The sequence below is a fragment of the Scophthalmus maximus genome, chromosome 5 (assembly GCF_022379125.1).
Source record: "Scophthalmus maximus strain ysfricsl-2021 chromosome 5, ASM2237912v1, whole genome shotgun sequence".
NCBI classification, from domain to species: domain Eukaryota; kingdom Metazoa; phylum Chordata; class Actinopteri; order Pleuronectiformes; family Scophthalmidae; genus Scophthalmus; species Scophthalmus maximus.
This window is the reverse complement of record NC_061519.1, coordinates 18,417,688-18,445,624: the sequence shown is the minus strand read 5'-3', so window position 1 is coordinate 18,445,624 and position 27,937 is coordinate 18,417,688. Positions and strand designations below refer to the sequence as shown.

Sequence of the window (27,937 nt, the reverse complement as noted above, 5' to 3'; positions counted from 1 at the left end):
AATATTCTTGTCTTCTTAGACTCAACATTTGTTTTCGACATCCATTCCAAGTTGTCTATTTAAAACTGAGTTGTGTGTATCAGGTGAACAGAGAAAAGAGTTCAGAATGAAGCTCTGTGTGTCGCGGGCAAAAACAGGACAACTTTGAAGCGGAGATGTGTTGTCGTTAAATTTAGTTTCTTCCTCTGATCATAGTCAGTTTTCTATCTTCTTTTATTTGAAGAAAAGATTCAATAACAGAGTAACAAGATAGAGTGAGATGCAAAATATACAAGAGGTTAGAGCAGTTCGTCCAGCAATCGAGGGGTCGGTGGTTCGATTTCCAGCTCGACCACTCCACAGGCTGAAGGGGCCTTGGATTGGGCGTGTGTGTGTGTGTGTGTGTGTGTGTGCGTGTGCGTGTGTGTGCGTGCTTGTGCGTGTGTGTGTGTGTGAATGGGTGAATGTCAACTGTGCTGTAAAGCGCTTCGAGTGGTCGATACAACTAGAAAGCGCAGAATTCAGTCCATTCCATAAATATTTGTATTTTTGCAACATTGTGTGACGGTAAAATAAGTTGATGGAAAATAAGTGTGCACAGTTCTCTCTGTTTTGCTGCATTTCATTACAACTGACGCTCTTTTGTTTGTACCTTCTTTTCTTTAATTTTTCTCGAACAGCACATGTGCGTCCGTGTCGCTGAGCACTCGAAGCACGACCACGGCATCTTGAACCACACAATAATAGTAGACAGTTGCCGCTAACAATCCCTTGTTATTCCTCTTTTTCTGAAACCCGCATGGCTTGGTGGTAAAAATAGAGCGTCCATCTCATCTTGTGCCCGTCGATGTGCATAATCATGAGTCTTTGTGCTCTTCACATGCATGGCCAGTGATCCCATTACCTCCATGAAAACAATAAAGGGTTATGAGCAGGCGTCCGCGGTAACCCTGTCTCCCTGGCAAAATGAATGTCTGCTGCTCACATCCTCTAATAATGGTTATGTTCGTGAAGCTGCCTTTTCATGCCTCATGCTTATTGTCCCCAAAAAGTGGGGGAGTGACTCACCTCATTCCCCGAGGTGAGAATGATCCGCTGACTCAGCACGGCATTGTGGGACTCGGCTGAGAATTGGCTCAAGTTCAAAAATCTCATCAGTTTGCACATGTCTCTGTGCTTTTTATCAGTTTTTATATCTCTGCTGGTCAATGCTGGTCTGATTTTCACAGCCAAGATAGATTAGAAATCCACTCTTTTTCGGAGGATTACAACCATAGACTAGATGTAAAAATAGACCGAAGTCCCCGCGTCCGGAAAGTGAAGTGCCTGAAACCTGTGTTCTCTCAAATGACCAGCAGAGGGCGACTGCGCCGGCTGCAAAAAGAAGTCTGTTTCTATCGAGGTCTATGAGAAAATGACTCTCAATTGCCTTTTAAAGCCAGTAAACCTTCTTCTGAGGAGTTTATGGTCTCAATCTCTAGTTTCATGTCTTCTTCAATACAGCACGATGTTCATTTAGAGTAAAATAGACAATAAAGCACGTTGTGGTATGGTGGCTTGGATACTGGGTTCACAAACCAATGGGTGACGTCACGGTGCCACTTGTATCACTCTGACCATCCACTGTTTTTGTAGGTCAAAGTTTGTCCTGCGTTCATGGTCCAGTTGTCTTAGCCCTCTTCTTTACAAAATATTGATCCAAAACTCGATCTGGACTATAGTGAGAGAACTGTACAGTTTGAGTTATAATTGCTTTACATCTCGGACCATCGCCAAAGTCATTTACCAAATATGTTTTGGGAGGAAAAGTTTTGACAAGTATTACAGTCTTATAATGAAAAGTTTGAAAAGCCATCACTCTTTAACCATTAATTCATTGAACAGCAGCGACCGATAGCTTGAAGCCATTATTACAAAGTACACCGCTGCATATGGATCAATGTAATGAACAAAATATGATTAAATGATTTTTTTCTTTATCCAACACCACTGATTTGAGTCACCTCTTTTACAACTATGACTAAACTGCTGTGATGTTAAAACAATGACTTGGCCATGACTACTACAGCATCAGCTTGTATTTGATGAAACTACAAGGTCAAAGTGTATTTTTTGTTACATATTTGGCTCATCGTTCGTGTAGGAAGACAGGGAATAACTCTTTTTCCCTCATTCTTTTTTTGATTGACAGGAGAATCACTGTCGCCGGATTAAGATCCTGGGGGATTGTTACTACTGCGTGTCTGGACTGACCCAACCCAAGGCAGACCACGCCCACTGCTGCGTAGAGATGGGTCTGGACATGATTGACACCATAACGTGAGTGGTCCCATTTTGAATGACATAACATAAATGTTTATGTGTGTGTGGATGAATGAAATCCCCCCTCTCCGTCAAATGCTGGAGAGGCACAGCAGAGGCCAGAATGAAACATTTTGTTTCCTATGATTTATTCCACGATTTCCTTCGAGCAGGATGAACTGCAGCCTGACCAGCCATGTGTGCTGTGAGTGGATTTTAACACCGAACATTTGAGAGCGGGGCCACAGTTGGCTGAGAGAAAGGGGCTTTAGAGGAAAGGGAGAAAAAAAATCTGCGATTTTATTGCGCTTGAAAGTGTTTGTTTTCCTCGCGTAGTTTGGAAGATGGAAAAAACGAAAGTGAGAGATTGAGTTGCGGCAGAAGATTGAATCTGATATTTTTCATGGCTTTACTGGAAGCCTGTTAATTAAGATGAGACTTTGTACTCAACACTGATTAAATACAACTTAGCAGTCACATTTCAACAAACTTGCACTTGCAGATTCGTATGCAATCCACATTCATTTGTTTTATACACTCAAGGTTGGTTGTTTCGAAACAAAAACCCACTCCATTATGGATCCTACTGTGTGTTATTGTTGCATGTATGTGCTTCCTGTCATGTTTTTTTCTTTTCATATGTGCTATACTGCAGTTTCCCCCTGGTGGGACAGCAAAGTACTGAACAAAAGTGGACTTTACATTATTCTCAATTTGGGGTGTGCGGGTCATCTGAGCTCAGTCATTATACTTTAACATTCATTTTTAATAGTAAATATTCTGATGATGGATTGCTGAGAGCAAGTACAACTCAAATTATGTCACAAAAACAAATTAATAATGGCATTTGTGCAAGTCAATTTTTGGTGCATTTTAGTTTAGTTTTTTTGTAATTATCGATATAGAAATAGATAAAGATACAGACGTGACCTCACTCCAGTGCTCGTGTTCTGCCCCTGCAGGTCAGTGGCAGAGGCCACAGAGGTCAACCTAAACATGCGCGTGGGCTTGCATACAGGTCGGGTGCTCTGTGGAGTGCTGGGCCTCAGGAAATGGCAATATGACGTGTGGTCCAATGATGTGACCCTGGCCAATGTGATGGAGGCCGGAGGACTACCCGGGTAAGTACCCGATATTTTACATGAACATGGGCCTCAACAATTTTCTCTGACTCTTCTGCGGTCATACACTGGTGTGTGTACAGTGTAGGTGTAGTTCGAAGACGGGTATGGTTTGATCCATACTCATAATCAAAACGTCAGCATGTTGACAGATTTTGTAGCTGGTGTGATCCCATCGCATGATGGTCTCTAGTCGTATTTGCCGTTAAATAAAGCAAAGTACAGTATCCTCAACCGTACAGTCAAATATTCTCCTGTTTACAAAATTGTCAAAAGCCCAAAAACCTTTTCAACTGCCCTTTAAATTGAATATTTTGAGTAAGTCTATCTATTTAAATATTTGCATTAGGCCTGCAGCAGCAGCTAGATATCAGACCTGACAGGCTCCTGTAACACTGACTGATCGCTGCAGCTGCAGCGGCTCCGAGACTCGTCGTGTCGCGTGTTACGCCTGCCCCTTGTCTGTTCCACAGGAAAGTCCACATCACCCGATCGACACTGGAGTGCCTCAACGGAGACTATGAGGTGGAGCCCGGAAACGGTCACGAAAGGAACGCCTTCCTCCAAAAACATGACATTGAAACCTTCTTTATTGTGCCATCTCACAGACGGAAGGTATCGTGGTCTTATTCTACGCGGAGGAACCCGTATTCTACACACTGCATGTGTTTTCTATGAGGAAGATTATTAAGATGATAATCAATGGCTGCGAATCAGATGTATTTTTTCGACGAGTCCTGTGTATTAGTTATAAAAAGTAACAAGAAGTCTACATATGATAATCCATATAAATGGACCCTCTGCATGTTTTTTTTTATTTTTTAAAGGAGGCTATTCTTAACCCGTTCCCCTCTGTGCCAATATCTACAGTAAAAACCATCCTGCCAATAGAAATATAGCGTGACTACAACATCCAGCATCACATGATGGAGTCCTCACACATTTGCTGTTGAACTAATCTCACTTACAGCCTGGGAAGAAAAAGGAAAGAAAAAACAGCCTGTGGCATCTATATTTTCAAATCTGCGCTGTCCGGCAAACTTACCGAGATACACGAATGTGTGTGTGTACGTGCGTGTCAGTGCGCGCACACAAACACTCACGTCTCCGACCAGATGTGCCACAAGCAGCTGGAGAGGGAATTTCAGTCTCCTCCTCTTCTTCCTCCTCTCCTCTACCTCTGCCTCTTCCCTCAACATTGCTCCTTGCCGCAGGTTTCATGTTATGTGAGATAAGGCTTCGCTCGTATAGGTTACGTGGATCCTTATGTGACCCTGTAACGCCCCGCTTGCGTGTTATGTTTCTTTTGATATGCAGGAGACTTTGCTAATCCTCTTAATAGAGCTGATGGTTCGACTTCATCAAAGGCTTGGCTCAGAGAAAGATGTGTCCTGACTAAGCTGTGTTGGATGGGCTGCTACTCTCCCTGCTATAGTGTCTTTAATTATTCCTGCTTAGGGACACACCCTCAACTTTGCATGTTGAACCAAACACAAAAAGACACTTTTCTTACTCCTCAAAACGTGCAACACATGCTTAATCTTGATCACATTTCCTAAATAGTCTTACGAAGGAGAAAGAACGGGAGCAGAATAATGACACTATTAAAATTACTAAAGATGTTGACCTTTTTTTTTTTTTTTATACCACTTTCTAGTAAAATTCCTCAACCTGATGATAATAATAATGATTGCATGCATATGTGTGCATGACCATATGTGTTCGTGAATGCTGTCCAATGCCTGTGCATGAGTTATAGACCCTTACATAATATTTATATACATATATATATATATATATATATTTCTGTGTGGGCTATCATGACTTAATCCTTGTTCCCATTTCTTATCTGGTGACAGATATTCCCAGGATTGATTCTTTCGGACATAAAGCCCGCCAAAAAGATGAAGTTCAAAACCGTGTGCTACTTACTAGTGCAGCTTATGCACTGCAGGAAGATGTTCAAGGCTGAGATTCCCTTCTCCAATGTCATGAACTGCGAAGACGGTGATAAGGTATAAAAAATCTCAGTGTCTGTGTTGACGTTTCTGTGTTTGTTCGTGCTGTGATCGGAATAAATAGAGACTGAAGATATACAGTGTGAATGTCTAGAGGTTCCTACAATAGAGGAAAAATACATAGTAAATGCCTGTCTGAATTATCTTTTTTTTTGTGTGGTATTAGTATTTTCTTTCAGGCAATTTTTTTCTGTTTGACTGTACAGCATTTATTATTCTATTCAATCTTTATTCTTATGCTAGCCTCACTTGAAGCCACAACTTTTCAGTGAGCTTAACATCAGGACTGTGACTCGGCCGTTCCACAATGCAAATTTACATCATCTCAAGACATTGGGCTTAAGCTCCACGGAACATTGCTCCAACAGCGGAGAGTTGTGGGAACATCCAAGGCAACTGTGTTCCTGCTTTCCTCCCCGGTTCAGTGGCTTTCTTAACGTGAACTCTTCGACATACAGTAGATATTAGAACAAATAGAAAAGCCATAACCACAATGTTTAATGAGCTGACAAAGTACGCAGCTCATTGAACATTGTACATTCTTGGCAGACATCTTTGCAGCAGAGTTCTTGCATCGTAAATGTGGGGGTTTTTGCATGTTATGTGTTATATAAGATTTTGTTTATGAGCTGCAGTGTGGGAGACAGTAGTTCAGGATTCCAAACTTGAATATCTTAGTCAGTGAATAAAGTAAATCCAGTGTTTGGCTCTCACAGGGTGTATGCGGAATCATAAGAAGGTATGGGGAGTGATGGTGAGATGTGTTCAGAGTGCACAATCCTATCAGCTGTATTGACCTCAGCGTGTCGCTCCTGCCAGAGACCAACATGCCATTTCCCTCACATATACTGTCAGTGACACAGTCTGGGTAAATGTCAAAGAGCTTATTTGACCTTGTGCGCCTGGAAAGGCCGCGTGGCCCGGCAGCTATACAATGCTTGCACCAGCTGTTTTACTGTGTGTGTGTGTGTGTGTGTGTGTGTGTGTGTGTGTGTGTGTGTGTGTGTGTGTGTGTGTGCGCGTGTGCGCGTGTGCATGCTCGCGCGTGAGCTATACATATATTTGTGCTATAGTATGTGTGCTATGTACATTGGACTCAACGCCCCTAAAAAAAATAGTCCCCACAAAGTTAATCATTTATATGAGGATTGAGACTAAAGTAAGAGTCTTATAGCAGTTATAGGACAAACTTGATAATATGCAATAATATTTTGGATAGGATCACATCATATATGTCAAGAGCTGTTCTGTTGGACTTTGTCCTTAATGTCTGATTAAGCCTCATTTTCAGTTGCTGCGTCCAGTAGATCTTTCCCTTACACTACGTGTCTGTGTGTCCGCTCACGCCTGCGCTACCGGTAATGGCAACATCCTCACAGCATAGGCAGAGGGCGGATTAGGATAAAACAGACAAATGGAAAAGGTGACAGCTTATGGTATATAGGTACACCTCCCGACTGAATGGTCATTTTACATTCAGGCCACACGCTCTTCAACTGCGTGAAATGACATATGCATTCCAGGCACGGCCTTGGAGCAACATAAGGGAGAGGGGAGTAGGACACATAACGTGTCTTATGCTGAGCACAATACAGAACGTAAGAAGACGTCAGCATCTGCAGGCCAGCATGTTGCTGCCTTATGAATAACCCAAAACCAGAATTTGAGGGAGGCACAGAGAGATAGGGGATGGATCTGGGGAGAGAGAGAGAGGCACAAGAAAGACTATAAGTGGAAGGGGGGTAGAAGAAACTGAAACAGGGAAGGAAGAAGAATTAAGGAGGATTATATTGAAGCAGGGCAGAAAGCAAGAAAGAGTATATGGAGCGAAGGAAGGAAGGAGTATCTGTGGTGAAGCGGGGGAGGAAAATGGGAAGAATAGATGAAAAATAGGGTGGGAGGTAAGAAAGAATATAAATAAGGAAGAAGGACAGGGAGGGAGGGTGGAAGATGTGTAAGTGGGGAAGGAAATTAGGAAGAATACACAAAAGAAGGAAGCAATAAAAGAAGATATGGCCGAAAGGAAAGAGGGAATGTGTGTGAGTGGGGAAGTAAATAAATAAATGAATAGATAGAAGTACTGTATTTATTCCAAATTAGGAAGAAAGACATGAAATTAGGAAGTAATAAAAGGATCCATCAAGGGGAGGAAGGAAGGACGGGGCAAAGGAAATTAGGAAGCCTGTGCTGAGGAAGGGGAGGAAATAAGGGAGGAAGGAACGGCAGAAAGCAGAAAATATATGAAAGAATAGACAGGAGCAAGGAAGGACCGAAAGAAAGAAGGAAGCAAAGGAAGAAGTGGAGGAAGTCACTGAGCCGTACATGTTCATGTCATGTCATGACCTCATGGACACTCTGATGATCCTTGCTCACCCTTTGCCTCCCCACTGTGCCGAACACAATTCATCCTGCATGCTCACTTACATTTACCCACACAAACACACACACACACACACACACACACACAAACACACTTTATACACACGAACATCCATACTGCCATATTAACTCTGGCTTTGCTCCAGCGCCTTGTGTTTTGTAAAGCTGCTCTCTCTTTGGCTGCCGGAGACACTTAGACACAGCAGGCTGCCTTCAGTGATTAAGTTAAGTGTGAGGGCAATGTCCTCATTTGAAAGTATAATCATGTGCCCGTGTTTATGGTCGACTCTTATTCACCCCTGTTCCAGATATGATAATACTCCAGTAGTGCAGAGTGTACGGCGCGCTGCGCGGCGGCGGCGGCCTATTCCTCACACGATTGTCCTTTCGACTTCTACATTTTCAGTGAAAATGTTTTTTTTCTTCTCTCTTCCCAACAGCGGAGGGCCATGCGGACGGCTCCCCAGAAGCTGAGGAATCGTCCCAACGCGAACCAGGCCAACGTGATCCAGAGCAGCCCCAGAACGCGGGTCAACCGCTACATCGGCCGGCTGATCGAGGCCCGGCAGACCGAGTCGGACACGGCGGACCTCAACGTCCTCACGCTCATGTACAAGTGTTCTGAGCGCGAGCAGAGGGTGAGGGAGTTTAGACAGAAGCGGACACGTCGCGTGTTGGTACAGTGATGTGTTCTGGACGAAAGCCCTCGCTTGATCGCTGTCGTGTAATGCTCTGTTGCTCACTTCTTCTCTGGTCTCTGGCATCGCACAGTACCACCAGGTTCCCGATGAGTACTTCACCAGCGCCGTGGTCCTCTCCCTCGTCCTCGCTGCCTTGTTTGGCCTTGTCTACCTTCTCATCATACCACAGTACGTACAAGAGATTCTCCCTGTTGCTCCTTCTCTTTCTTTTTTTGGCTTAAACTTGAAAAACAGGAGAAAAGAGAAAAATAATCCTGCTGATGGACGGACAAAAGCAGGGGAAGAAGGAGAGTGATAGAAAAAGAGATAAAACAAGGAGTGAACCTCGGACGGGTATCAGACTATTTGTTTGAAATTGGGATTTTTACAGTTAATAATCGCAGCCAGAAAACTTACTAGTAGATTCTTTCTTCTCCTCCGTTATCTCCAAAGAGCTGTTGACAACTTCCTCAGGAGCTCTGAGGAAAATGACCTGTGTCCTTACCAGCGTCTTGCTACTGCAGCGTCTTTAGGGCAGTTGACCACACTGTAATACCACCTGGAACCACTAGGGGCATGCAACTTGTCTGTTGTCTCTTTTCAGTTACACGGCTCCTTGACTTTCTGACTAACCCCTCCATCGTCCTCTCACCCTTTTTTTTTTTCCTCTCAGGGGCAAAGTGATTCTTGTCCTTCTCGTCTTCTGCATCTGTTTCCTAGTAGCTTGTATCATGTACCTGCATATCACTAGAGTACAGGTAAATAGAGACGCTTTCTTATCCTCACTTACGTGATTCAAAGTCCTTTTATTATTCAGTGCATCAGCTTTATAACTGACAGATCAAGTTTAACTTAACTCACTCCTTCTATATGTTCATGCTCTCCCTTTCTTTCGGCCTCTGTTCTTTCCTCCCCTCATTCTACTCTCTATCTCTGTCCGAACGCGATTGTTTGATCTCAGGCCTTTTTTTCATCGTATTTTTCTTGCAGCTAATAACATTTTGTCCTCCTGTAATTTTGCCTCGAATGTTCCTCATGCGTTTGCTCTTCCCTCCTGTTTGTCTCTCAGTGTTTTCCAGGGTGCCTGACCATTCAGATTCGCACTGTGCTCTGCATTCTCATAGTGCTCTTAATCTACGCTGTGGCCCAGGCCTGTGTGGTAAGTGGGAATGCAACAAATGTCAAATTTTTGGAGCTGTGTTTGTGGCTTTCATTTTGTTTTGATTCCATCATCTTAATGCCCATGTATGTTCCCCTGTTGCCTCTGACAGGTGGGCTGCATGCCCTGGTTGTGGGGCAGTGCCAACACCAACAGCTCCATCATCATCATCATCGATGACGTCAGCGGTGCCAACCGCACCATGGCGGAGCTGCCTTGTGACGGTGCCCACTACGCCTTCCTTTCCTGCGTTGTGGGCACCCTCACCCTGGCACTTTTCCTGCGGGTCTCCTGGCTGCCAAAGATGGCACTAATGCTCCTCCTGGGGGTGCTGTATGTCACCGTGTTGGAGCTCAGTGGCTTTCGCAGGACGGCGGGGTGAGGTTCACAGCACCACACGACCACGAGCACCAGACACACGTGACTTGTTTTCACTTCTTCTTTCCGACACTTTCCCGAAGTTGCCTGCTAGCGACACTCACTTCTTAGCAGAGCTTGAAGTGAGTGAGAGCGCCCCCCCCCCCCCCGGTCCAGTTCTGATTGGGCATCATACAACACCCCGACTCGTTCACTCGACTTAAACATTTAGTGGCAACAGCTTGCACTCAAAACTTTTAATTAAGCACAGTACTGTAACATTAGAGTTATGAATACACCCGACATAAAAATAATTTCAAATGTTCAACAAAACTCTGCAACACTTAAATGATGTGATTTTCTCATGTAAAGTCAACACACATTCTTCATTTTGATAAAAGAAAGTGAGCACTGGTCATATAGACAGAAAAACATTGAGTATGTACTTTAACAATCTTTTTTTTGTTTATTCAGCTATTAGAATATGTGCAAAGTGCCCAATTTTTGTGTTGTCAATTAATTTGGACTTAATTGCGCTATATTGGCCTCATGAATTTAAGTAAAATGAACTCAAAAATCTAAAATTGTTGACATAACATTAAAAAAAATTATGTAAACTTCACAAGGAACAAGTCTTTGTGTCAGTTAAACATGAAGTTTAAATGTCACTTTGACAGTCAGAGGCAGTGATTGGCTGCAGCAAGCAGCAGTTTCCTGTTTGTTTGATGCACAGAAGGAAACGGATAACCAGTGGAGCATTTACAGTACATGTGCTGGTGTCCGTGTGTGTGTGTGTGTGTGTGTGTGTATGGAGGAGTCTTTGCTTGACTATGTCTGTGATGATGATGATGATGATGATATTGTTTGATCCAAGAGCTCAAGCACTTTTGAGCTCTTTCATTAATAAGTGTAATTTCATTCAATGTTTCATTTTAATGCTGGCCCTTAAAAGGATCCTTGTTTTTATAATTTTTACAAGTAAAATGTTACTCATCATTGCTCTTGACACCGTGGGGGGTCCCTTCAACCCGCCTCCTGTAGCCCTGTGTGGTCCAAAGTCCAGTGCTGACGCGTGCGTTGCTCTCTTCCACAGTGGGGGGTCCTTCCACATCCGGGGCTATGAGCCCATCCTGTCTCTGTTGCTCTTTGTCAGTGCCCTGGCCCTCCACTCCAGGCAACTTGACCTCAAACTACGCCTGGACTTCCTATGGGCTGTGCAGGTCAGGAAGTGTCTGCACTCATTATTATAACGTACACTGTGAGAGAAGTTTTTCTGCAGAAAAATGCTGCCATTACAGCTTTGATATATGTAAGCTATTGGGTAAAAGGATTTGTATTTATAGGCTGCAGGCTGTCCTTTTTATTTGGCAAAAACAAGGGGTTTCATTAGGCATCAGAGGCGTAAAAAAAGATTTATTCTGCATAGTGGGACTCAAGTGTTGAAGCAAAAGCTGAATCTTCAGCCGTTTAACCCTTTAACTGAGCAGCATTAATCATCGAGTCTATTGAAAATCCAACTATGACACAGACGTTAGTCCATGTTGTGGGGCTCGTGAGGTTTTTTACTGACCCCGTGTGGTGAAAATGTGGAACAAGCTGCACTCTTCATGTCTGTATCTGTATATTTTGTGTGTGTGTGTGTGTGTGTGTGTGTGTGTGTGTGTGTGTGTGTGTGCGTGATATATGCTCTCAGGCGGAGGAGGAAAGAGATGGCATGGAGAAAGTCAAGCTGGACAACAGGCGGATTCTCTTCAACCTCCTGCCCGCACACGTGGCACAACACTTCCTGCTGTCGAACCCCAGAAACATGGTGAGCCTCGCTAATAGACAGGCAGGCAGACAGACAGACAAACAGGTAGATGAAAAGACAGACGACCAAAAATAGAAGAACATCAGGAAACATCAGAGGAAACATTTCATGCTGCCACACTGTGTTATTTTCCCCTGTTAGGATCTGTACTACCAGTCCTACGCACAAGTAGGTGTTCTGTTTGCCTCCATCCCAAACTTCAACGACTTCTACATCGAGTTGGACGGAAACAACATGGGAGTCGAGTGCCTCAGACTCCTGAATGAGATCATCGCTGACTTTGACGAGGTAAAATCAACGCCACTTGACTTGTGTGCTTCAGTTTGATTTGCCCTGGAGTTCCTGTGTGTTCATTTGGATGTATGTTTTGCAGCTCATGGATAAAGAATGCTACAAAGACATAGAGAAAATCAAAACCATCGGCAGTACATACATGGCAGCTGTGGGCCTCGTCCCCACCATTGGCACCAAGGTGACGAGTCATTTTGTGTTAACCGCCTGTTTTTATTTCACTCACGTGTAAAATCGACACAGCACACATTGACTATAACGAAGAGAATAGATACTAACTGCTTCATTTACTTTCACTCTTAAGGCCAAGAAATCCGTTTACGACCATCTCAGCACGATAGCAGACTACGCCATCGAGATGTTTGACGTCTTGGATGAAATCAACTATCAGTCATACAATGAGTTTGTCCTGAGAGTGGGTACGTCTTAACCTTAAATCACAATTAAATCTAAAGATTTGACCACGCGGAACCCTCATTCTACACTTGTTTTGTATTTGTTCAACGTTTTCCTGTGTTTGCACAGGAATCAATGTCGGTCCGGTGGTCGCAGGGGTGATTGGGGCACGGCGACCTCAGTATGACATCTGGGGGAACACGGTGAATGTGGCCAGTCGGATGGACAGCACCGGAGTACCTGGAAAGATACAGGTACCCAGAGCATGTTTAATTACCTCATAAAAAAACACAAAGGTAACGACAGACATGCTGCCGTGTAGTAGCTGGACAAGAAATTGATAGTTGTGCAGTAGAAAAGCATAACCCACCGTGACCGCAGCCACTGGTTTGTGAGCTTCGGTTTTAAAGCCTCACGTCTAGCATTTTGACCAGTGCCATCTTTGTTTTTTAAAACCAGAAGTTACTGTATTTGGACCATGATTTACAAAATGAACATCATGGACTATTGAAGAAGATTGAGATTGAGATTGACACCATACAACTATTCAGGAATATGTTTACTGACGTCATTTTGTTATAGACTTATATAGAAACTGCCTTCTCTTTGCAACCAGTGCTGGTCATTCAAGAGAATACAGGCACTTCAGCATTGGCGTCACTTTCTGGACCAAGAGTCTATGTCCATTTTAATATACAGGCTATGGTTCCAACGGATTACCGACAGATTAGCTGAACAAATGGGGGGGGGGGGACACCAATATTTTTTTAAGAAGCAGGGGGGAAACACATAGTCTGGCTTTATCCAGAGGTGTAAAGCTCAGACGTACTTCTAAATGAATGTTAAAATAAAAGTCGACACTGCCCTCTCCCTTTTATTCAGGTGACAGAAGAGGTCTATCGCCTGCTGAAAACCAACTATGACCTGGTGTGCCGTGGCAAAGTCAGCGTGAAGGGTAAAGGTGAGATGCTGACCTACTTCCTCGAAGGGAAGGTGCAGGGCGTGGGCACTGTGACCACCTCTTCGGTGGTGCGCTCTGCCAGCTTGGCGCGACGGATCCACTCCTGCGGGAAGACCAGCGTCCCGACCAATCTGGGCAGCGTCTCTTCTGCCGCCAACCTGACCGCTCACGCCGTCCAGGTGAACGCTGCCAACAGCAGCGTCAGCCAAGTGACGTGCCTGCCCTCGTCCTGTGTGCCCGCGGTGGGCGAGGTGGACGAGGAGGAGGACGTGGAGGTGTCGGGGATTCGGATGGAGGCTGTGGCCGCTGTTGCAGGTGTAACAGTGTAGGGATGAAAGACATGCAGGACTATACACTGAGCTGGAAAAAAAAGGGGAAGAAAACCCCTGGCTGAAGGCCCCGAGAAGACAGGGCTGTCCAGGTATTTCCTTTAAATCCAGAGCTGCTGGCAAATCCCCAGATGATGCTCATTCAGGATATGAACTTTTCAGAGGAATGACTTGGTGATTCAGACAATCATACTCGCTTTTAGGGATTTTTTAACTGCTTGCCAGTCTCAGAAGACAAACGAGGAGTGAAGGAGAAAGATACCGGCAGTTTCAAACCCTCTTTTAACATCTCTTTGCCAGATAGTTCGATGTGTGGTGTTCCTGGGTTCCCTCAGGTCCAGGTATAATGTGCATCTTCATTTGTAGTGCACAAGTACTGCATATTCCGTGTGCAAGGGATGTGTGCATTGATATTCTTGAAATGACTGATCATGCTACTGCTTTTGCACTGTCTTTCTGATTATGCCAAGGACACATTGCATTATTTACAGTGTAATTTTGTGGGGTTTTTTGGTGTATGTGAGCATGCATGAGTGTACCTGTGAGTGTGTGTGTGTATGCATGTGTGGTTAATTCTGAATTGTAACGAAACAGCACAAAGTACTTTTTTTATATTCACCAGAGGAAACAGGCTTTTTTTCAGAGATATATTCACAGTTACTAGCGCATGACTTTTTTAAGAACAGCCATAGTAATTCCTGTTGAAAGAAAACCAAAGTAACTGAGCTTTTCCATGGATCTTTATTTCCACCCCTTAATACTTGATGTTCTTACATTGCCCCAAATCACAGTCTTATAATGTAATGAGGCATTGGAGCACACACACACACACACACACACACACACACACACACACAAACAGTGGTGACTGTGGTACTGAAGAGGCGGCAAAGGTCAACAAAAGTGTGTGTAGTGTGGAAACCTAAAACACAGTTTTACAATTTGGCCTATGAGTTGGACATGTGCTGCTGTGGGAACTAATTCATGCAGAGATGGAATAAGTCACAAATGCAACACAAAGACGACCAATACACATTTATGTATTTTGCAAACACGCATAAAGACACTCAAAGGCCTCAAGGAAGGCATGCATCCACACAGAGCACATGTACTTTACTTAAGCACACACACAAACACACACACACACACACACACACACACACACAATAAGCACACAACCTTTACCAATGCACAGCCCGGTCCTTTCCTCGTGGCCTCTGCAAACGATTCGTGCACATCCACACATTTCCTGGGTGCAGTGTCTGGCTGCCGTCATGTTTCAGGCGTACGCTGCCGTACCCCCCGGCTTTTATCCGCATTTTGAACTGACCGCAGAAACTTTATAAGCTTTAGCACGTACGTCTCTCTCTCTCTCTCTCAGATGCAGTCTCAGAAGTGTGAGGCACTTCAGATATCGTCGTCGGATATCACCTTTATGAAACTTTTACTTGATCCGCAAACGTGTAAATACACCATGTTTCAAGTATTTTGCCTTACTCAATAAGCTTACCGTGATTGCAACCTGCCTTTTTAGATATATTCACTTTGATATGCAGATCATACTTTTTTTGTAAATAGCCAAAAGCTGGAAACTATGTTGTAACTTGTACAGTGTAAAGTTGGGTTATTGAATATTTTGTAATAAAGACAATATTGGTGTATAAAATATATCACAAGGGTGATGTTTTTGAATGTCAAAAAGAACCTACCAACATGTAAAATAAGAAGTGTATGTGGAGCTTTGTGGATGATTGTGGCTTGTAGTGTGAATACGGATATTTCTGTTGATTCATAAAAAAGGAGCTATATTTGAATTTCTAACCTGAAACATAATATTCACACCTTGTCCCCAAATAGAGCAAATGATCAGCGGGTTATAAAATATAACTTTTTATGGGTAGTTTTAGTTCCACTCTATAAAATGTCATTTCTCACACTTAAGTTTATGACTCTGAAAAATAAATATAAAACAGCTTTTACTCTGCTCAGCAAAATATGGCAGCGACAGTGACCGGTTTCTTTTGCCAAGCTCCGCAGCCCCATCGCCAGATAAATGTCAACATGTCACAAACCCTGGGCAGGGGGGTTGTTTTCCCAGCTCTGATGTAGAGTTAGTGTGGGGTTAACTGAGTGTAACAGTGAGGTCAACGAATGAGCAACTGAAACATTTTCAGTATAGTTCCGTATTGGAATTATTCCTTTGCGTTGGAATAAAAATAAAACAAATGACTTGTTAATAACTTGCAGTGCACCGTGATGTTGATGTAGTTCTTACTTTACAGTAAGCAGTAGTAGTAAAAAAAAAAAAAAAAAAGCTCAGCTCTTGTTATCACTGTCCTGGACAAATCTCCTTGACTCCAAACTGTAGCCGACGTTGAGCAATAAAGAGAATCCAAGGTAAATGATTGTTCGCAAATAACACTCCCCCTGATGTCATCGGGGCCGCGGTGAGTAAATTAGGTCGTGGTGTCGATCAATGATTACATTCACATCAGGGTTAGATTTAAAAAAAAAACCCCAACCCAATAATAAATAAGTCGAAGGACTCAAGACACAGATTCAAATTGAAGAAAATGAGACATCCCGAAGTGAGCTCTGGATACCCTTCATATCCTCTATCATTTGTTTGAAAATCTTAACCTCCGGAGCCACGGAACACGCAGATTTTCCCTAAATTGCTGGTGGTGTTCTTTCAAAATAAATCATTAACATTTTTTTAAAAGCAGCTTTAAATTTGTTAATAACTACATCAGTGATTTGATATTGTAGAACATTGGGTCCGGTTACGCTACCTAGTTTTTCACTTCATTTTTAGTGTTTTAATTGCCAAGCCCCCAAACCCCGCCCCCCAAACCCCGCCCCCAACATCACCACCTGTCGTCTGTCTGGAGTGAAGCTTCCACACCTGACGACAATCACCATCAGCTAATGACAACCTGAGGCTGCAGGATCTCCACGCCAACCAGGGAACACAGCGGCTACATGGAAGTTCTGAGCCACTTTACGTTGTGTATTGACTGAGTCACAGTTCGAATATCGGAACGTTCACCGTTAAGTGGACTTGCTTTGTGTGATAACTCTGCGCGTGCTTGAAAATGACGGAACAGTGGCCGCATCTGGAGCCCATCCAGGAAGAGTCGGAGCAAGAGGATGACGAAACCGGAGGAGAAAGCCCGACGGGAGGAGGAGAGCGGGATTTTCAAAGTCAAGTGGGTGAGGAGACGGAGGAGATGATGGCAGAGCATGATGATGATGATGATGATGATGACGAGGAGGAGGAGGAGGAGGAGGAGGATGTTCCTCTGAGGGTTATGAGACCCCGGCGTCTGTCTCGGTCCCTCAGCCAAGGGAGTCTTCTTCGAACACGTTCCACCTCGGGGTCGGGTCGGGGCACGAGCGCGGCGGATTTGAGTGATGAAGCCGCAACTCCAAAGTTGGGAAGCGCGAAGCAGTCCAGGGGTCGGGAGCTGACAGTGAAGGTGAGCATTTTCCGTCCCATTTTACACTCAAGTTAAATAATTGGCAACACTCGACTCGGTTGAAAAATAATCACGGTGATCCACTTTTTTTTAAGTTCCCTGCAAAGATCAGATGGCAAAAAGGGCCACCACCGAAACCGTCGGTAGAGAAGATGAAGACAAAGAGGAAGAGAGGAGAGGAGTCGTCCCTGTCTGTGAGTGACCATCTCAATGACAAGACCAGTTGACCTCTTAAAGACAACGTTCATCACGCAGGTTGTTTTTTCTTTTTCTTGTCCGAGCAGGAGCCGTTTCCCCAGTGGCTGGTGGAGCTGATGGTCAACATCGAGGAGGCAACAACACACCCACTGGTGGTTGAGTAACACTCATCGTCGCGAGCCGAACGCGGGGATGTTGGGCACATCCGGCCTTGACCTTGCGAAAAAAAAAACCCTGAATGTACTGTTGTACAAACATCTCACAAAACGGGAAAAACATGCCATACTAAGGCTTGGCACTGCCACAGAGTACAGTCAATGTGCAATGTGAAGGTCACTGGTCCCCCACCCCCTTTTTTCCTGTCATTAACAGAGAATAAACAAAAGAATAAAAAAAAATACATTTGGTACAATCAGAAAGGAGGTAAATTGGATTCATGATAAAACGATGAACCCATTTACCTCTTTCCAAAGCCGGTGTTCTTTGATTCAAGTGTGTAAAATGGTGTGAGCACAGTCAAACACACAGCCAGTCGTGTATTTACCTTTGACAGAGCAACTGGGAACGCTTGATCTTCGCTGGGTGCAACTTGTCTTTAGCATTTGGTACGTCGGCAGTCCGATGGTGTCTTTATTGGAATACTCATTTTCTTAAACGGCAGGGGGGGAAATGTTTTTAAATGTTTGAGAGTTGAGCATGTCAAAACTAATTTGGGAGAAAGGCGCTCACAATTATCTCATGCTAAATCACATAACATATAAAAGCTCATTTCCAAAATCCACTTCAGTCAAAGTAAGTTTTTTTTTCATTCCACATATAGACTCTTTTCCAGTGGTTGAAGTATCCACATCCTTTACTTTAGTAAAAGTTGTGTTATGAAGTTTACTCTTTACTTAAGTTTTATACTTAATAGTATGAAAACGAGCCTATAATTATGCATCATGCTGCATTGAAGAAAACTTGAAACTAGTGATCGAGACCATAAACCCCTCAGGAAGATGTATACTGACGTTATTAATTAAGAAAGAACTAGAGTCATTTTCTCATAGACTTCTATAGAAACTGACTTCTTTTTCAAACCAGGGAGTCGCACTCTGCTGGTGAATCCAGACAATACAGGCTTCAGGCATTTTTATATACAGTCTATGATGTATATTGTTGTTGTATTGTTGCTCAATTTGAAATACTGCCGCCTGGTGGACTGGATTGGAACAGCTTGTTTTAGCTATCGGCCGTGAGCAGGTTCATTTGCCTAATCTCAACGAAGATCTGCAGGAACCCTTGAGTTCCTTGAAAAAGATCCTGGGACTAAAAGTTCCAAGGTACTTTTGATCAAAAGATGGCTTTAACCTATCAACTAGAATACTTTAAGTACTGTAAGTACACCCCAACCCTCACCACCAGCATCGAGGACCTTGACTGACCCTGCATGAAGAGTTAGTATTCCTCCTCACATTCAAATTTTTATGGGTACTTATAGGTTTATGGGTATTTATTATTACAGCATATTATCAATAATGATCAATCATCATCACTTTAATGATCTTTCATACGTTGAAGCACTGTTTCTTTGTTGCTCAGCCCGTTACATATTTAGTTAAAGCAAGATATCCAGACTTCTCTGATTTTACAAACTATAAATGGGTCGGGTCATATAGAGTCCACAACCATGAGCAGTGTTGTGTGTGCAGTATATCACAACATGTGCCAATGTATTTGGCACTTGCCACAGATAGTTATGACAAATACTACACCAAGGAAACAACCAGTTACTACTGTCTTTCTTCAGACAAACATGTTGTGATTCCAGCGTAGCAATCCATAATGTAAGGGTCATGCAATGTTAAAGGCAAATGACCTTGTTTATCTGTCTGCCTGATAAGAGGAACCTCCACCAAAGAGACTAAAGGGACAAATAGGGTTTTAGTGTCAAAACTGTGTCAAAGCACAGTTTAAGACCGCATTACTCAACAAACTAAGTGTTTGACAACACAGCCGCAGGGTTTCTCTAATCGCCTGTTATTACCTCATAGCCTCTATTTGTTATTTATAGTCCACCGCCTTATTGATAGTTTTCTTGAAAAAGTAGTATTCATGTGATACGTTTTCATAACCTCAAAGCTAATGACAAAGATCAGTAATTCGGTCGTACGAAAAACAGGGTTGTTTTGATGTACAATCGCCTTATGTTCCAAAGTCAATATTGACAACAGACCTTGTGAACCTGGCTCTACGCACGTCAAGTAGGTTTGTCGAAAAAAATATTTTAAATCTGTGGCCATTGTGTCAATCATTAACTCCCCCGGAGGCCAAATCTCCACATAAATACAGCCTGTTCGGAGCAATCACTTCAGAAGGAAAACTACAGTCCCACAGAGCAGTTCAGAAGGAAGAACATATATTCATCCCACGACTGGAGATGCCTGGATTATATCAGAAGCTGACATTTGTGGCAGGGGTGGCCCTGGCAGTCTTGGCCGTGGCGAGGGCTTCCCCATTGGTGGGACCAGAGCCAATCCGCTGTGCCCCCTGCACACTGGAGAAACTGAACAGCTGCCCCGCCATCCCAGCAGACTGCAGGCAGGTGCTCAGGGAGCCGGGCTGCGGCTGCTGCATGGCCTGTGCCCTGGAGACAGGGGCGTCCTGCGGAGTTTACACAGCCCACTGTGGTGAGGGTCTCCGCTGCACTCCCAGGCCTGGCGAGGTCAGACCTCTCCACGCTCTGACCAGGGGACAGGGGGTCTGCACCGAAGACTTGGGCCACGGTAATCTAAAGTTTTTCAAGATTTAGATTTGTCTTCATTGTTGATATTATAATGTGTGGAAACCTCAGAAAATCAGGATGCATTTCAAGCATCTTATTTTACTTTTACAGAGGAAACTGAAGGAGTCCCTGACCATGGCTCCCTGCACTACCTGTTGGGTCTCAACCTTCCCTTGGACCACCAAGACCCCGCTGAGGGCCACGAGAGCATCAAGGCCAAGGTCAACGCCATCCGCAACAAACTGGTACAACAGGTGAGGGGAAAAAATATGGACCCATGAAGATGATTCAAAGAAATATACCTTCCTTCCACAAGAGGGAGCAATTGATTTTGAGGGACTGCAGCTCCAGAGAAACTATTTATTACTAATTAAACCTCATCATTCTTCTTTTCACAGGGACCCTGTCACGTTGAACTCCACACAGCACTGGACATGATAGCCAGCTCTCAGCAGCAACTAGGAGAGAAGTTCACAACTTTCTACCTCCCCAACTGTGACAAGTACGGCTTCTACAAGGCCAAGCAGGTGGGAATTTGAGGATTTCACAAAATCAAAATTCACTCCATGTGTCTGACGCTTCTGGGGTGATTTATTCATGTGGTTTCCCACCTCTGCTTCTCCTCTCAGTGCGAGTCATCTCTGGTCGGGCCGCCCGCTCGCTGCTGGTGCGTCTCTTCCTGGAATGGGAAGAAGATCCCGGGATCGAGTGACCTGCCCGGTGACTCCGAGTGTCATCAGGAAGTCACACACTGAGGGATTGACGTTTTAATCAAGAGCACACTCACCCAGATGCATGTGCAAACACATACAGATAGAAGCAAGAATGTATTATCGACATGCAACCACCTGGTGAACTGACTTTCTTTGACAAAAACACATTTACTCATTTTATTTACATCATGTATGCATCGAGACTTATTTATTCCTTACTTGTATATTCTTCCTTGTATCAACCATTTGTCATTTTTAGATTTTTATATGTTTGCCTATTTTTATTTTATTTTTTTCAATTGTAAATAGGGCAACACTGTATACATTTGTGTTTCGGACTAAATAACTCCATTGCTCAAAACCACAGGTCCGCAGCTATGCCAAGCCCATTTCAGAGTCTTCAGGATCAGGGTATTTTCTTTCTTTTTTTCCTTCATTCATTCAAAACTGGGGCTGTGCGTGGCACGAAACCATACAGCCGCTCATTCATTCAACATGTTGACATTGTCTGAATGTATCTCCTTTGGCGTTTCCTCAATGGGTATTGGGGGAAATACTTAAGTGCCGCAATTATGTGGACAGCGGTCAAGCACAAACATATCAGGGTTCGTCCAAACCACCCCGAGGTTTGGGATGGATTCCTCTGCATTTGTCTACCTCGACTCGTCTCTGCAGGTCCATGGGTTTAGTAGGTTTAATGCTGAATTTTTCTACTCAGCTACAAATTTCTCACCTTTTTATTTGTCTAGAGGGTCACTGTGGTCATCAAGGGTCATTTTTTTTGTTGGGAGGGGGGCAGAGTTTTGCCTCTATTTGAGTATTTATTATTATTCACGTGTTTATGCTTTTGTTTGCCGTCAAGGTCATGTATAGTGGACCACATTATTTGTTAATGCTGTTTGCCAGGAATGCTGCTATTCTATTATTGGTTTTGTTAAAACAATGCATATAGTCTTCCTGTCCTTTGAATGTGCATCCAAATAAATATGATATTGTTTTATCATAATTGGCTCACATTTTAATGTATTTCTTCCCCCAAATGTTCTAAAAAATTTGAATGCAATGCAACACCTAGATCATTTTATGCTGCCTTTATTAAGTAAAAATAGACTTTTGAGGGTTGCATTGAACATGCAAAAAACATATTTACTCAAACCAAAGGGGAGATAACGGTTTGTGGCCTAAAAAAATCCCCGAAAAATCAGCTTATGCAAAGTGACATCAGAAACAATAACAAACCAGGGTGCAGAAAACAGAAAATTTCCCACTTTCTTTCTCTGGCCTGAGATCCAGCATGAAAAAAAACCAACTTCATATGCACTGTGTCGGAGCTGGAGTCCAATCCAGCTCCACAAGGGGAAGGAAGCAGGAATTCATAGTAAGGCACTGCATGCTTACTCTGAGAAAGGTACATTTTAAGGTTGTCATGAGAAATCACAAGCACACACATTTTGACTACATATCACAAGCATGTACAAATGTGCAATGCCCCTTAATTGTGCGTAAATAAAGAGCTCTCTCGTCGATGTCTGTGACGAGTACAAATATCTCTGGGTCCTATAATCAGAATCGGGCCTCTGAGATCGATTCTCTAAGTGTGTCCTCTTCTCAGAAGCCGTCCAGGTTGTGTCAGAGACAAACAGCTTATAAAGTATCCATCTGCGGCAGAAACGTTTTTTTTTCTTCCTCCTGGTACTCTTCCTCTGTTTCCCGTTGCCACTGCCTCAGAAAAAGGTCCCACAGGCAACAGATAGAAATAGCAATCATCCAGATATCGGTCGAGCCATCTCTTGACCCCTCTCCCAATATCCTCAGTGTCTCCATTTGTTTACAATTCTTCTTGCGCTCACTCCCACCCTCCCTCCCTCCGTTCTGCTCTGCTCCTATTGGCTCTCGGAGTTGTAGTGCTGGGTGTCTCCCCGCTCCTTCCCATCAAAACCTGGCAACGGCTGCCCGTATTTGTCAACACACCAACAGAAGCCGCGCTTTCTGCCTTTGGATGAACGGCACTGGAAGCGAAGGAAGGGACAAGGTGAAAGGAGGGAAGAGGAAAAAAAAAAGAAAGGGGTGGGGGGATCTGCTAAATGTGTAAATCCAGTTGAATATGCAGCATTATGGCTAACAAGCCACTTAACTCAATGAAGTAGAACAGCAATAGTTAAGAGGCATTAATGGTCAGATTGTGCTGAGTCGACACAGCCTTGGCTATGCAGCACGCTGTGGTATTTTGAGCTGCTTTTATGGTCTACCTCCTGTTACACACACATATAGAGACCTTTAAGGTAAACAGAAACCTGGTAAAATATTTGCTTAGTCCCGTTTGTGAACAACTGAGAACCGAGATCTATTTTCAGAAGCTGGTGGCCAGTACGAATCATCTGTTGCTGATTATACCCCACAGCTCCAAATTATGGGTACTACAAATGACTTACAGAGTCTGTGGAGCTACCCAAGGGCTGTTATTTTACTGCCAATTTTACTAAAGGTCAACCTCCACTCTAGTAAAACATGCAGCCATTCATTTCAAGGGCAAAAGCAACTGTGCTGCTGCTCCAGCGAGGAGTCCGAGCTGATCCAGAGGGAAGATGTCGTGATTTAGTGCGATATTTCCGCAGGATTTGATCAAGAATCTGATCGGAGTCAAAGCAGGATTCTCTTGCTATAACACCACTGTTGCTTAAAAGTTGTACATAATGTACAAAGAGTACATCAAAATGTCACAATTTGTACGGTAGGAAAACTAATATAATCAAAAAGCACAATTCACTTAAATGAAGTGGTTCTGCTTCAAGCATGAAATCTGCCCTGGGGTTTTTTTCTTTCTGTCACTAAATATTTTACTATTAGGAGCTGTATTAACAGATCTTTTGCGTAAAATCTTGCAAACGTCCAAATTAAACTGACCAACGTGAAATGTCTACCACTCCTTCAGCGCCTGCACGGTACACTGGGTCAATTCTACATAAACAAAGACAATGAGCCCAGCATCGTGAGGCCAGTTATGAGATGATTGCAGGTCAAAGAGAAAACTTCCATTAAGGCAGGAGGTACTGCCGTGTAATAAGAAAAGCTGCCTCTGTGATGCACTGGCGTGGGAGCCCTAAGTCCCTCCATATGAATGCGTCAGAACCACTCATTTATTACAACCCGATCGTGGGTGAACCATGTGAGTGTGGGGATGGCTGCAGGTCTATTTCTGTGCCTGCTTCTCAAAAAGTCTAGCAATTATGGGGCGAGCGCATCGGGTGCCGGCGGCCACCTTGACGTCTGTCTCCCTGGGAGGGTTCCCGTTAGAACGGCCATCGTCCCAGCCGTCAACGCCGCTGGGGTTTGGCCCCTGTGGTTCCTGTCTCCAGAGTCAGTGGCTAGGGTCTACCTCACTGGTGTGGCGGTGCAATGATGAGGCTCTAATAGCTACCAATGAATGCAGGAGGACAGCAACAAATCTGTAATTGGGCTGCAGGAGAACTAAAGCTTGAGTCACTCGACTCCAGCATTGAATCACTGCATTTTTTGCAGCTTTTAAGAGTAGTAAAGCAGTAAAGTAGGTCTTCAAACGATCCTGACATGCACACGTGATTAATTATTCCGTTGCCAGAATCAAATGATGGTCCTTAGGATGCGCTCTTTTACCTGCTTTTTCTTATAGAAGCCCTTCTTGTCACAGTTTGGTATGCGGAAACCTCTGGGGTTGAGTATGTCTGTAATCTTGAGGCTGCTGAGAATGCTCTCAATCTCTCTCCGACAGGGACCCTACGGACGAGGGAACACATGAGAAGTTACTGCACTCTCCCCAACACTTGGTCATTTATTTCCATGGAAATAAACATTCACCTGTACAAATACAAATGCAGCTGAGACCATTAGCACAGTTTTTCTTCCTTCAGCAGCACAAATGTAATGGTTTTGTAAATGCAGGGTGCCACTGCATCACACGTTGCTCTGCTGTAATACTTAAAACAATGGTGGCTGGAATATGAAAGAGGTGACGGATGAGAGATGAATTAATCTGACCGATTTGTAGGGGCTTAACATATCGCCAAAGCTGCTTAGAAACTCTTGCACTTTACACAAAGGATGGGGGATAAAGTGAGTTCAAAGAGCTCAAAGAGGGAGCCAAAAGGCTTGTCCTCAGGTCCAAGTGCTCCAGTCACTAATCGAAGCAGCCGGTCAAAACCTATTACTATTGTGTGCTCACTTCTCTGTCCAAAGAGGAGATCAAAATAGCAGCAGGGCTTCCCAAAAGGCACTTGCACGGGCCAATCCATCACTCGCTGGCTCTCGCTGCACCCGGCACGCGGACGCCTTGTGGCCAAACAACCGCTTGACCCAGGTCAGCCGCAGGGCCATCGTACCCGCTCGCTGTCATGCCATTCTGCTGCTCACGGTGCCTGCCAACCGTCACCACCGCTACCCCAAACATTTCTTCACCCGCAGCGGAGAAGAAAAAAAACACCAAAACACAGAGGAAGAGGAGAAAAACATTCCTCCCGTGTGCTCTGAAGAGAGAAAAAATATTGGTTGTGGTACTTACATACTCAGGCTCCTGTTTGGTCTCCAGAGAGAAGTTTTGTTGGTCTGTGATGAGTGGTCCTGGGAGCTCCTCCATTTTAAAGCTCTGGGTCCGCTTCTGCTGCTCCTGCCTCAGGAGGTCCGACTTGGCAGAGGGGTAGAATGGGTGAAGCGGTGGTCTCGGGGGTCCCATGGGTCTGTGGGTGCTGTACAAGACCTGAAGGCCCGGGCTGGTGGAATTCCTCTCCTCATCCGGAGTAGTGTCAGTATTCTCTGCTGGAGTTTGAGGAACAGCATGTGTTCATTCGCAAAAGGATATACAATCTTCCACTTTAGTAAAGAGATCTTTCCGACATTTTTTTAAGATGAAGCTATATTCCATATTATTCCTTTTTTTTCAGAAGCGTTGATGTCTAAATGATAAACATCTTTCAGTTTGGACATGAAATGGGTAACATGAGAACTATCACATTCCCAATGTGTTTTTATCAGTTTAGATCCTTTTTGAGGGCACAAGCTAAATAGTTGTATCGGGGTGGAATTCAAAATCATCCCAACATGAAAAATTCACATTCAGCCTTTGCTAATCAATAAAGAGAGGTTCAGGTCCACACACTTTTCTCAAATACATCCTTCTTTTTTTTTTAAAGCCTATCACTATAGGTATCACAAATCTTTCTTGGGTGTGTTTCAACCTGTCCACAAATGAAGAACATTCATAGAGCAACAACTGAATAATATTGTCAATGCGTGCAAAATCAACTGCCCCCCTCCGTTTCAAAGCTTGCAGATTTAAGTCTGTACAGTTATTACTCATGCATGTCCAACAAGTAGCTGTAGGCTACTGTACGTTAGGACGACCGACCTCCCTCCGTCCGTCAAATACACAGCGCAGTCGATGAGTTTGTCCAAAAGTGCGCGCGGGACGCACGCGGGAGGGAAGGTGCCCTGCACGGGCTTTTACCTGGTAGTTCATTGACCGCAGGTGTCGGGCCGGCGCTTTGTCTCCTGTTGGTGGCGTTTGCACAGACCCCCCGTCCCTCCAGCAGAGCCTGCAGGGGCTTCGTCTCGCCGGGCCGATGCCGACAAGTCGTCCCGGAGCCGCATCGCCCGGTGTACACGCCGCACGGCTGGCCGCGGCTGAGCGCGCAGGTCACGCAGCAGCCGCAGCCCGGCTCGCGGACCCTCTCGGCGCAGTCCTCGGGCAGCGGCTTGCACAGGAGCCGCGCTCCGGCGTCGCACGGCTCGCACCTGACCACCGGCCCGACCGCACCTGACCTGCGCGCGAACGAGGCGAGGACGAACGTCACGCAGAGCGCGCGGAAGCGTGAATCCATGGTGGCGTCTCGGGAGCGTCTACGGTGTCCGAGCACCGGGGGCCGGCGGGCGGGAGGGCGAGGGGGGGGGGGGAAGGGGGGGAGCGCACTGATCCACTGCGGCGACTGTACTCCGGGGCAGCTTCTCTCTCATTCACATAAAGCCACCGGCTAAAACATCTCAATATATATAGACCCCAGTAACTGTAGTCACACCCCCGAATGGCTTGTGGTCTCCTGATGAGCTGACTCGATCCCGTTCTGCCTTTTCAACCAGGAGCGCAAATGTGCCGGGGCGATGTGCAGACAAGTGGGATAACATTGACGGCATATGGCTCTTTAGGATGACTTTGGAATGAAATGAATACATGAAAAATGATTGGCCACATTCTCCCCCCCCCCCCCCCTTCAAAACTTTTACTTGTTACCTTCGCTGCGGGGGGATTGGCTGAGGGGCTGCATATTCTGCAGACGTTATAAGAACGCAGTGCAGAACACCGGGTTATGAGACTGCACATTCTCGGAAATAATCATACAACCCCGAGAGAACTATCCACAGAAATGTTTGTAATGTGTATCAGGTGTCAGTCCGAGGAGCCCACACACGGCAGATCCTCACAAGCATCTGTAATACTCGGATTCATTCATGGGGGGGCGCCAGTATGTGTCGTTTTTTAATTATTCATTGGCAATAAACTTAAGAAGCTTAAATGTCATCAAGGGAATCACACGCACAGATATGTGGCAAGATGTTTTTTTTCTTGGCTGCATATACATTACACATGTTCAGACTGCACCTCAGTCCTTGAATCATCACAACAGCAAAAAAAACCACTTGTAGCTGTTTTGGCCTGTTTGATAAATGTTCATGTTCTCTCAAGATTCTTGCACTTTTTGGAGTAACATGTTCATGGATGAATGCACTTATTGTAAGTCGCTTTGGACAAAAGCGTCAGCTAAATGAATTTAATGTAATATAATGCACAGGGCTGAAACTAACGATTATTTTCATTATCTGTCGATTATTTTCTCAGATTAATTGATCAGTTGTTCGGTCCATAAAATGTCATTACATGGTGAAAAATGTTGATGGTGTTTCCCCAAACCCCAACATGATGTATCGTTTCGTCCACACACCAAAGATATTTAGTTCACAGTGGAGCAAAGAAACCAG

The 27,937-nt window shown here is 44.4% G+C and overlaps 4 protein-coding genes across 6 annotated transcripts in view; 3 read left to right on the top strand and 1 right to left on the bottom strand.

The window, feature by feature from the left end:
* The window catches only part of LOC118310526 (adenylate cyclase type 1-like), a 33,770-nt gene extending 18,329 nt beyond the window's left edge, over window positions 1–15,441 (top strand). The window contains exons 5-20 of one of the 2 annotated variants that reach the window (XM_035633522.2): window positions 2,171–2,298; window positions 3,243–3,401; window positions 3,875–4,016; window positions 5,261–5,416; window positions 8,239–8,436; window positions 8,570–8,667; window positions 9,152–9,236; window positions 9,548–9,637; window positions 9,750–10,015; window positions 11,088–11,214; window positions 11,688–11,804; window positions 11,946–12,092; window positions 12,178–12,276; window positions 12,400–12,514; window positions 12,621–12,745; window positions 13,374–15,441. In XM_035633522.2, the coding sequence (XP_035489415.1) occupies window positions 2,171–2,298; window positions 3,243–3,401; window positions 3,875–4,016; window positions 5,261–5,416; window positions 8,239–8,436; window positions 8,570–8,667; window positions 9,152–9,236; window positions 9,548–9,637; window positions 9,750–10,015; window positions 11,088–11,214; window positions 11,688–11,804; window positions 11,946–12,092; window positions 12,178–12,276; window positions 12,400–12,514; window positions 12,621–12,745; window positions 13,374–13,781 (2,460 nt within the window). In that variant the 3' untranslated portion in view covers window positions 13,782–15,441. Of the gene's footprint in view, window positions 1–2,170; window positions 2,299–3,242; window positions 3,402–3,874; window positions 4,017–5,260; window positions 5,417–8,238; window positions 8,437–8,569; window positions 8,668–9,151; window positions 9,237–9,547; window positions 9,638–9,749; window positions 10,016–11,087; window positions 11,215–11,687; window positions 11,850–11,945; window positions 12,093–12,177; window positions 12,277–12,399; window positions 12,515–12,620; window positions 12,746–13,373 lie in introns of both variants that reach the window. The other variant, XM_035633521.2, reaches the window with a different exon arrangement.
* A 1,237-nt stretch (window positions 15,442–16,678) lies between these two features.
* LOC118310530 (nucleophosmin-like) lies at window positions 16,679–18,239 on the top strand. Its single transcript, XM_035633526.2, has 3 exons — window positions 16,679–17,260; window positions 17,356–17,454; window positions 17,545–18,239. Exons 1-3 carry the CDS (start codon window positions 16,877–16,879, stop codon window positions 17,620–17,622), a joined length of 561 nt encoding a protein of 186 aa, XP_035489419.2. The 5' UTR covers window positions 16,679–16,876; the 3' UTR covers window positions 17,623–18,239.
* A 1,561-nt stretch (window positions 18,240–19,800) lies between these two features.
* Window positions 19,801–21,941, top strand: LOC118310529 (insulin-like growth factor-binding protein 1). The gene is made up of 4 exons (XM_035633525.2): window positions 19,801–20,223; window positions 20,334–20,476; window positions 20,621–20,749; window positions 20,852–21,941. The coding sequence occupies exons 1-4, from the start codon at window positions 19,878–19,880 to the stop codon at window positions 20,975–20,977; spliced, it is 744 nt and encodes a 247-aa protein (XP_035489418.1). The 5' UTR covers window positions 19,801–19,877; the 3' UTR covers window positions 20,978–21,941.
* Window positions 21,942–22,011: 70 nt separating this feature from the next.
* LOC118310527 (insulin-like growth factor-binding protein 3) lies at window positions 22,012–27,621 on the bottom strand. 2 transcript variants are annotated; one of them, XM_035633524.2, is made up of 4 exons: window positions 26,412–27,621; window positions 25,470–25,720; window positions 24,569–24,688; window positions 22,012–22,944 (listed from the first exon to the last, which is right to left on the bottom strand). In XM_035633524.2, the coding sequence occupies exons 1-4, from the start codon at window positions 26,782–26,784 to the stop codon at window positions 22,819–22,821; spliced, it is 870 nt and encodes a 289-aa protein (XP_035489417.2). In that variant the 5' UTR covers window positions 26,785–27,621; the 3' UTR covers window positions 22,012–22,818. The 2 variants fall into 2 exon arrangements, with proteins under 2 accessions (XP_035489417.2, XP_035489416.2); XM_035633523.2 differs by having other exon boundaries at window positions 25,470–25,723; window positions 26,412–27,618.
* Between the last annotated feature and the right edge of the window lie 316 nt (window positions 27,622–27,937).

Coding starts and splice junctions, on each gene's coding strand:
- LOC118310527 (XM_035633523.2), bottom strand. CDS start 26,784: ATGGATTCACGCTTCCGCGCGCTCTGCGTGACGTTCGTCCTCGCCTCG. Junction 24,689..25,469: donor CCAAACAGGAGCCTGAGTAT/GTAAGTACCACA, acceptor CCTCGTCCGTAG/GGTCCCTGTCGGAGAGAGAT. Junction 22,945..24,568: donor GCTTCTATAAGAAAAAGCAG/GTAAAAGAGCGC, acceptor CTTCGCTTCCAG/TGCCGTTCATCCAAAGGCAG.
- LOC118310530 (XM_035633526.2), top strand. CDS start 16,877: ATGACGGAACAGTGGCCGCATCTGGAGCCCATCCAGGAAGAGTCGGAG. Junction 17,261..17,355: donor GTCGGGAGCTGACAGTGAAG/GTGAGCATTTTC, acceptor CTTTTTTTTAAG/TTCCCTGCAAAGATCAGATG. Junction 17,455..17,544: donor GAGAGGAGTCGTCCCTGTCT/GTGAGTGACCAT, acceptor TTGTCCGAGCAG/GAGCCGTTTCCCCAGTGGCT.
- LOC118310529 (XM_035633525.2), top strand. CDS start 19,878: ATGCCTGGATTATATCAGAAGCTGACATTTGTGGCAGGGGTGGCCCTG. Junction 20,477..20,620: donor GCAACAAACTGGTACAACAG/GTGAGGGGAAAA, acceptor TTCTTTTCACAG/GGACCCTGTCACGTTGAACT. Junction 20,750..20,851: donor GCTTCTACAAGGCCAAGCAG/GTGGGAATTTGA, acceptor TTCTCCTCTCAG/TGCGAGTCATCTCTGGTCGG.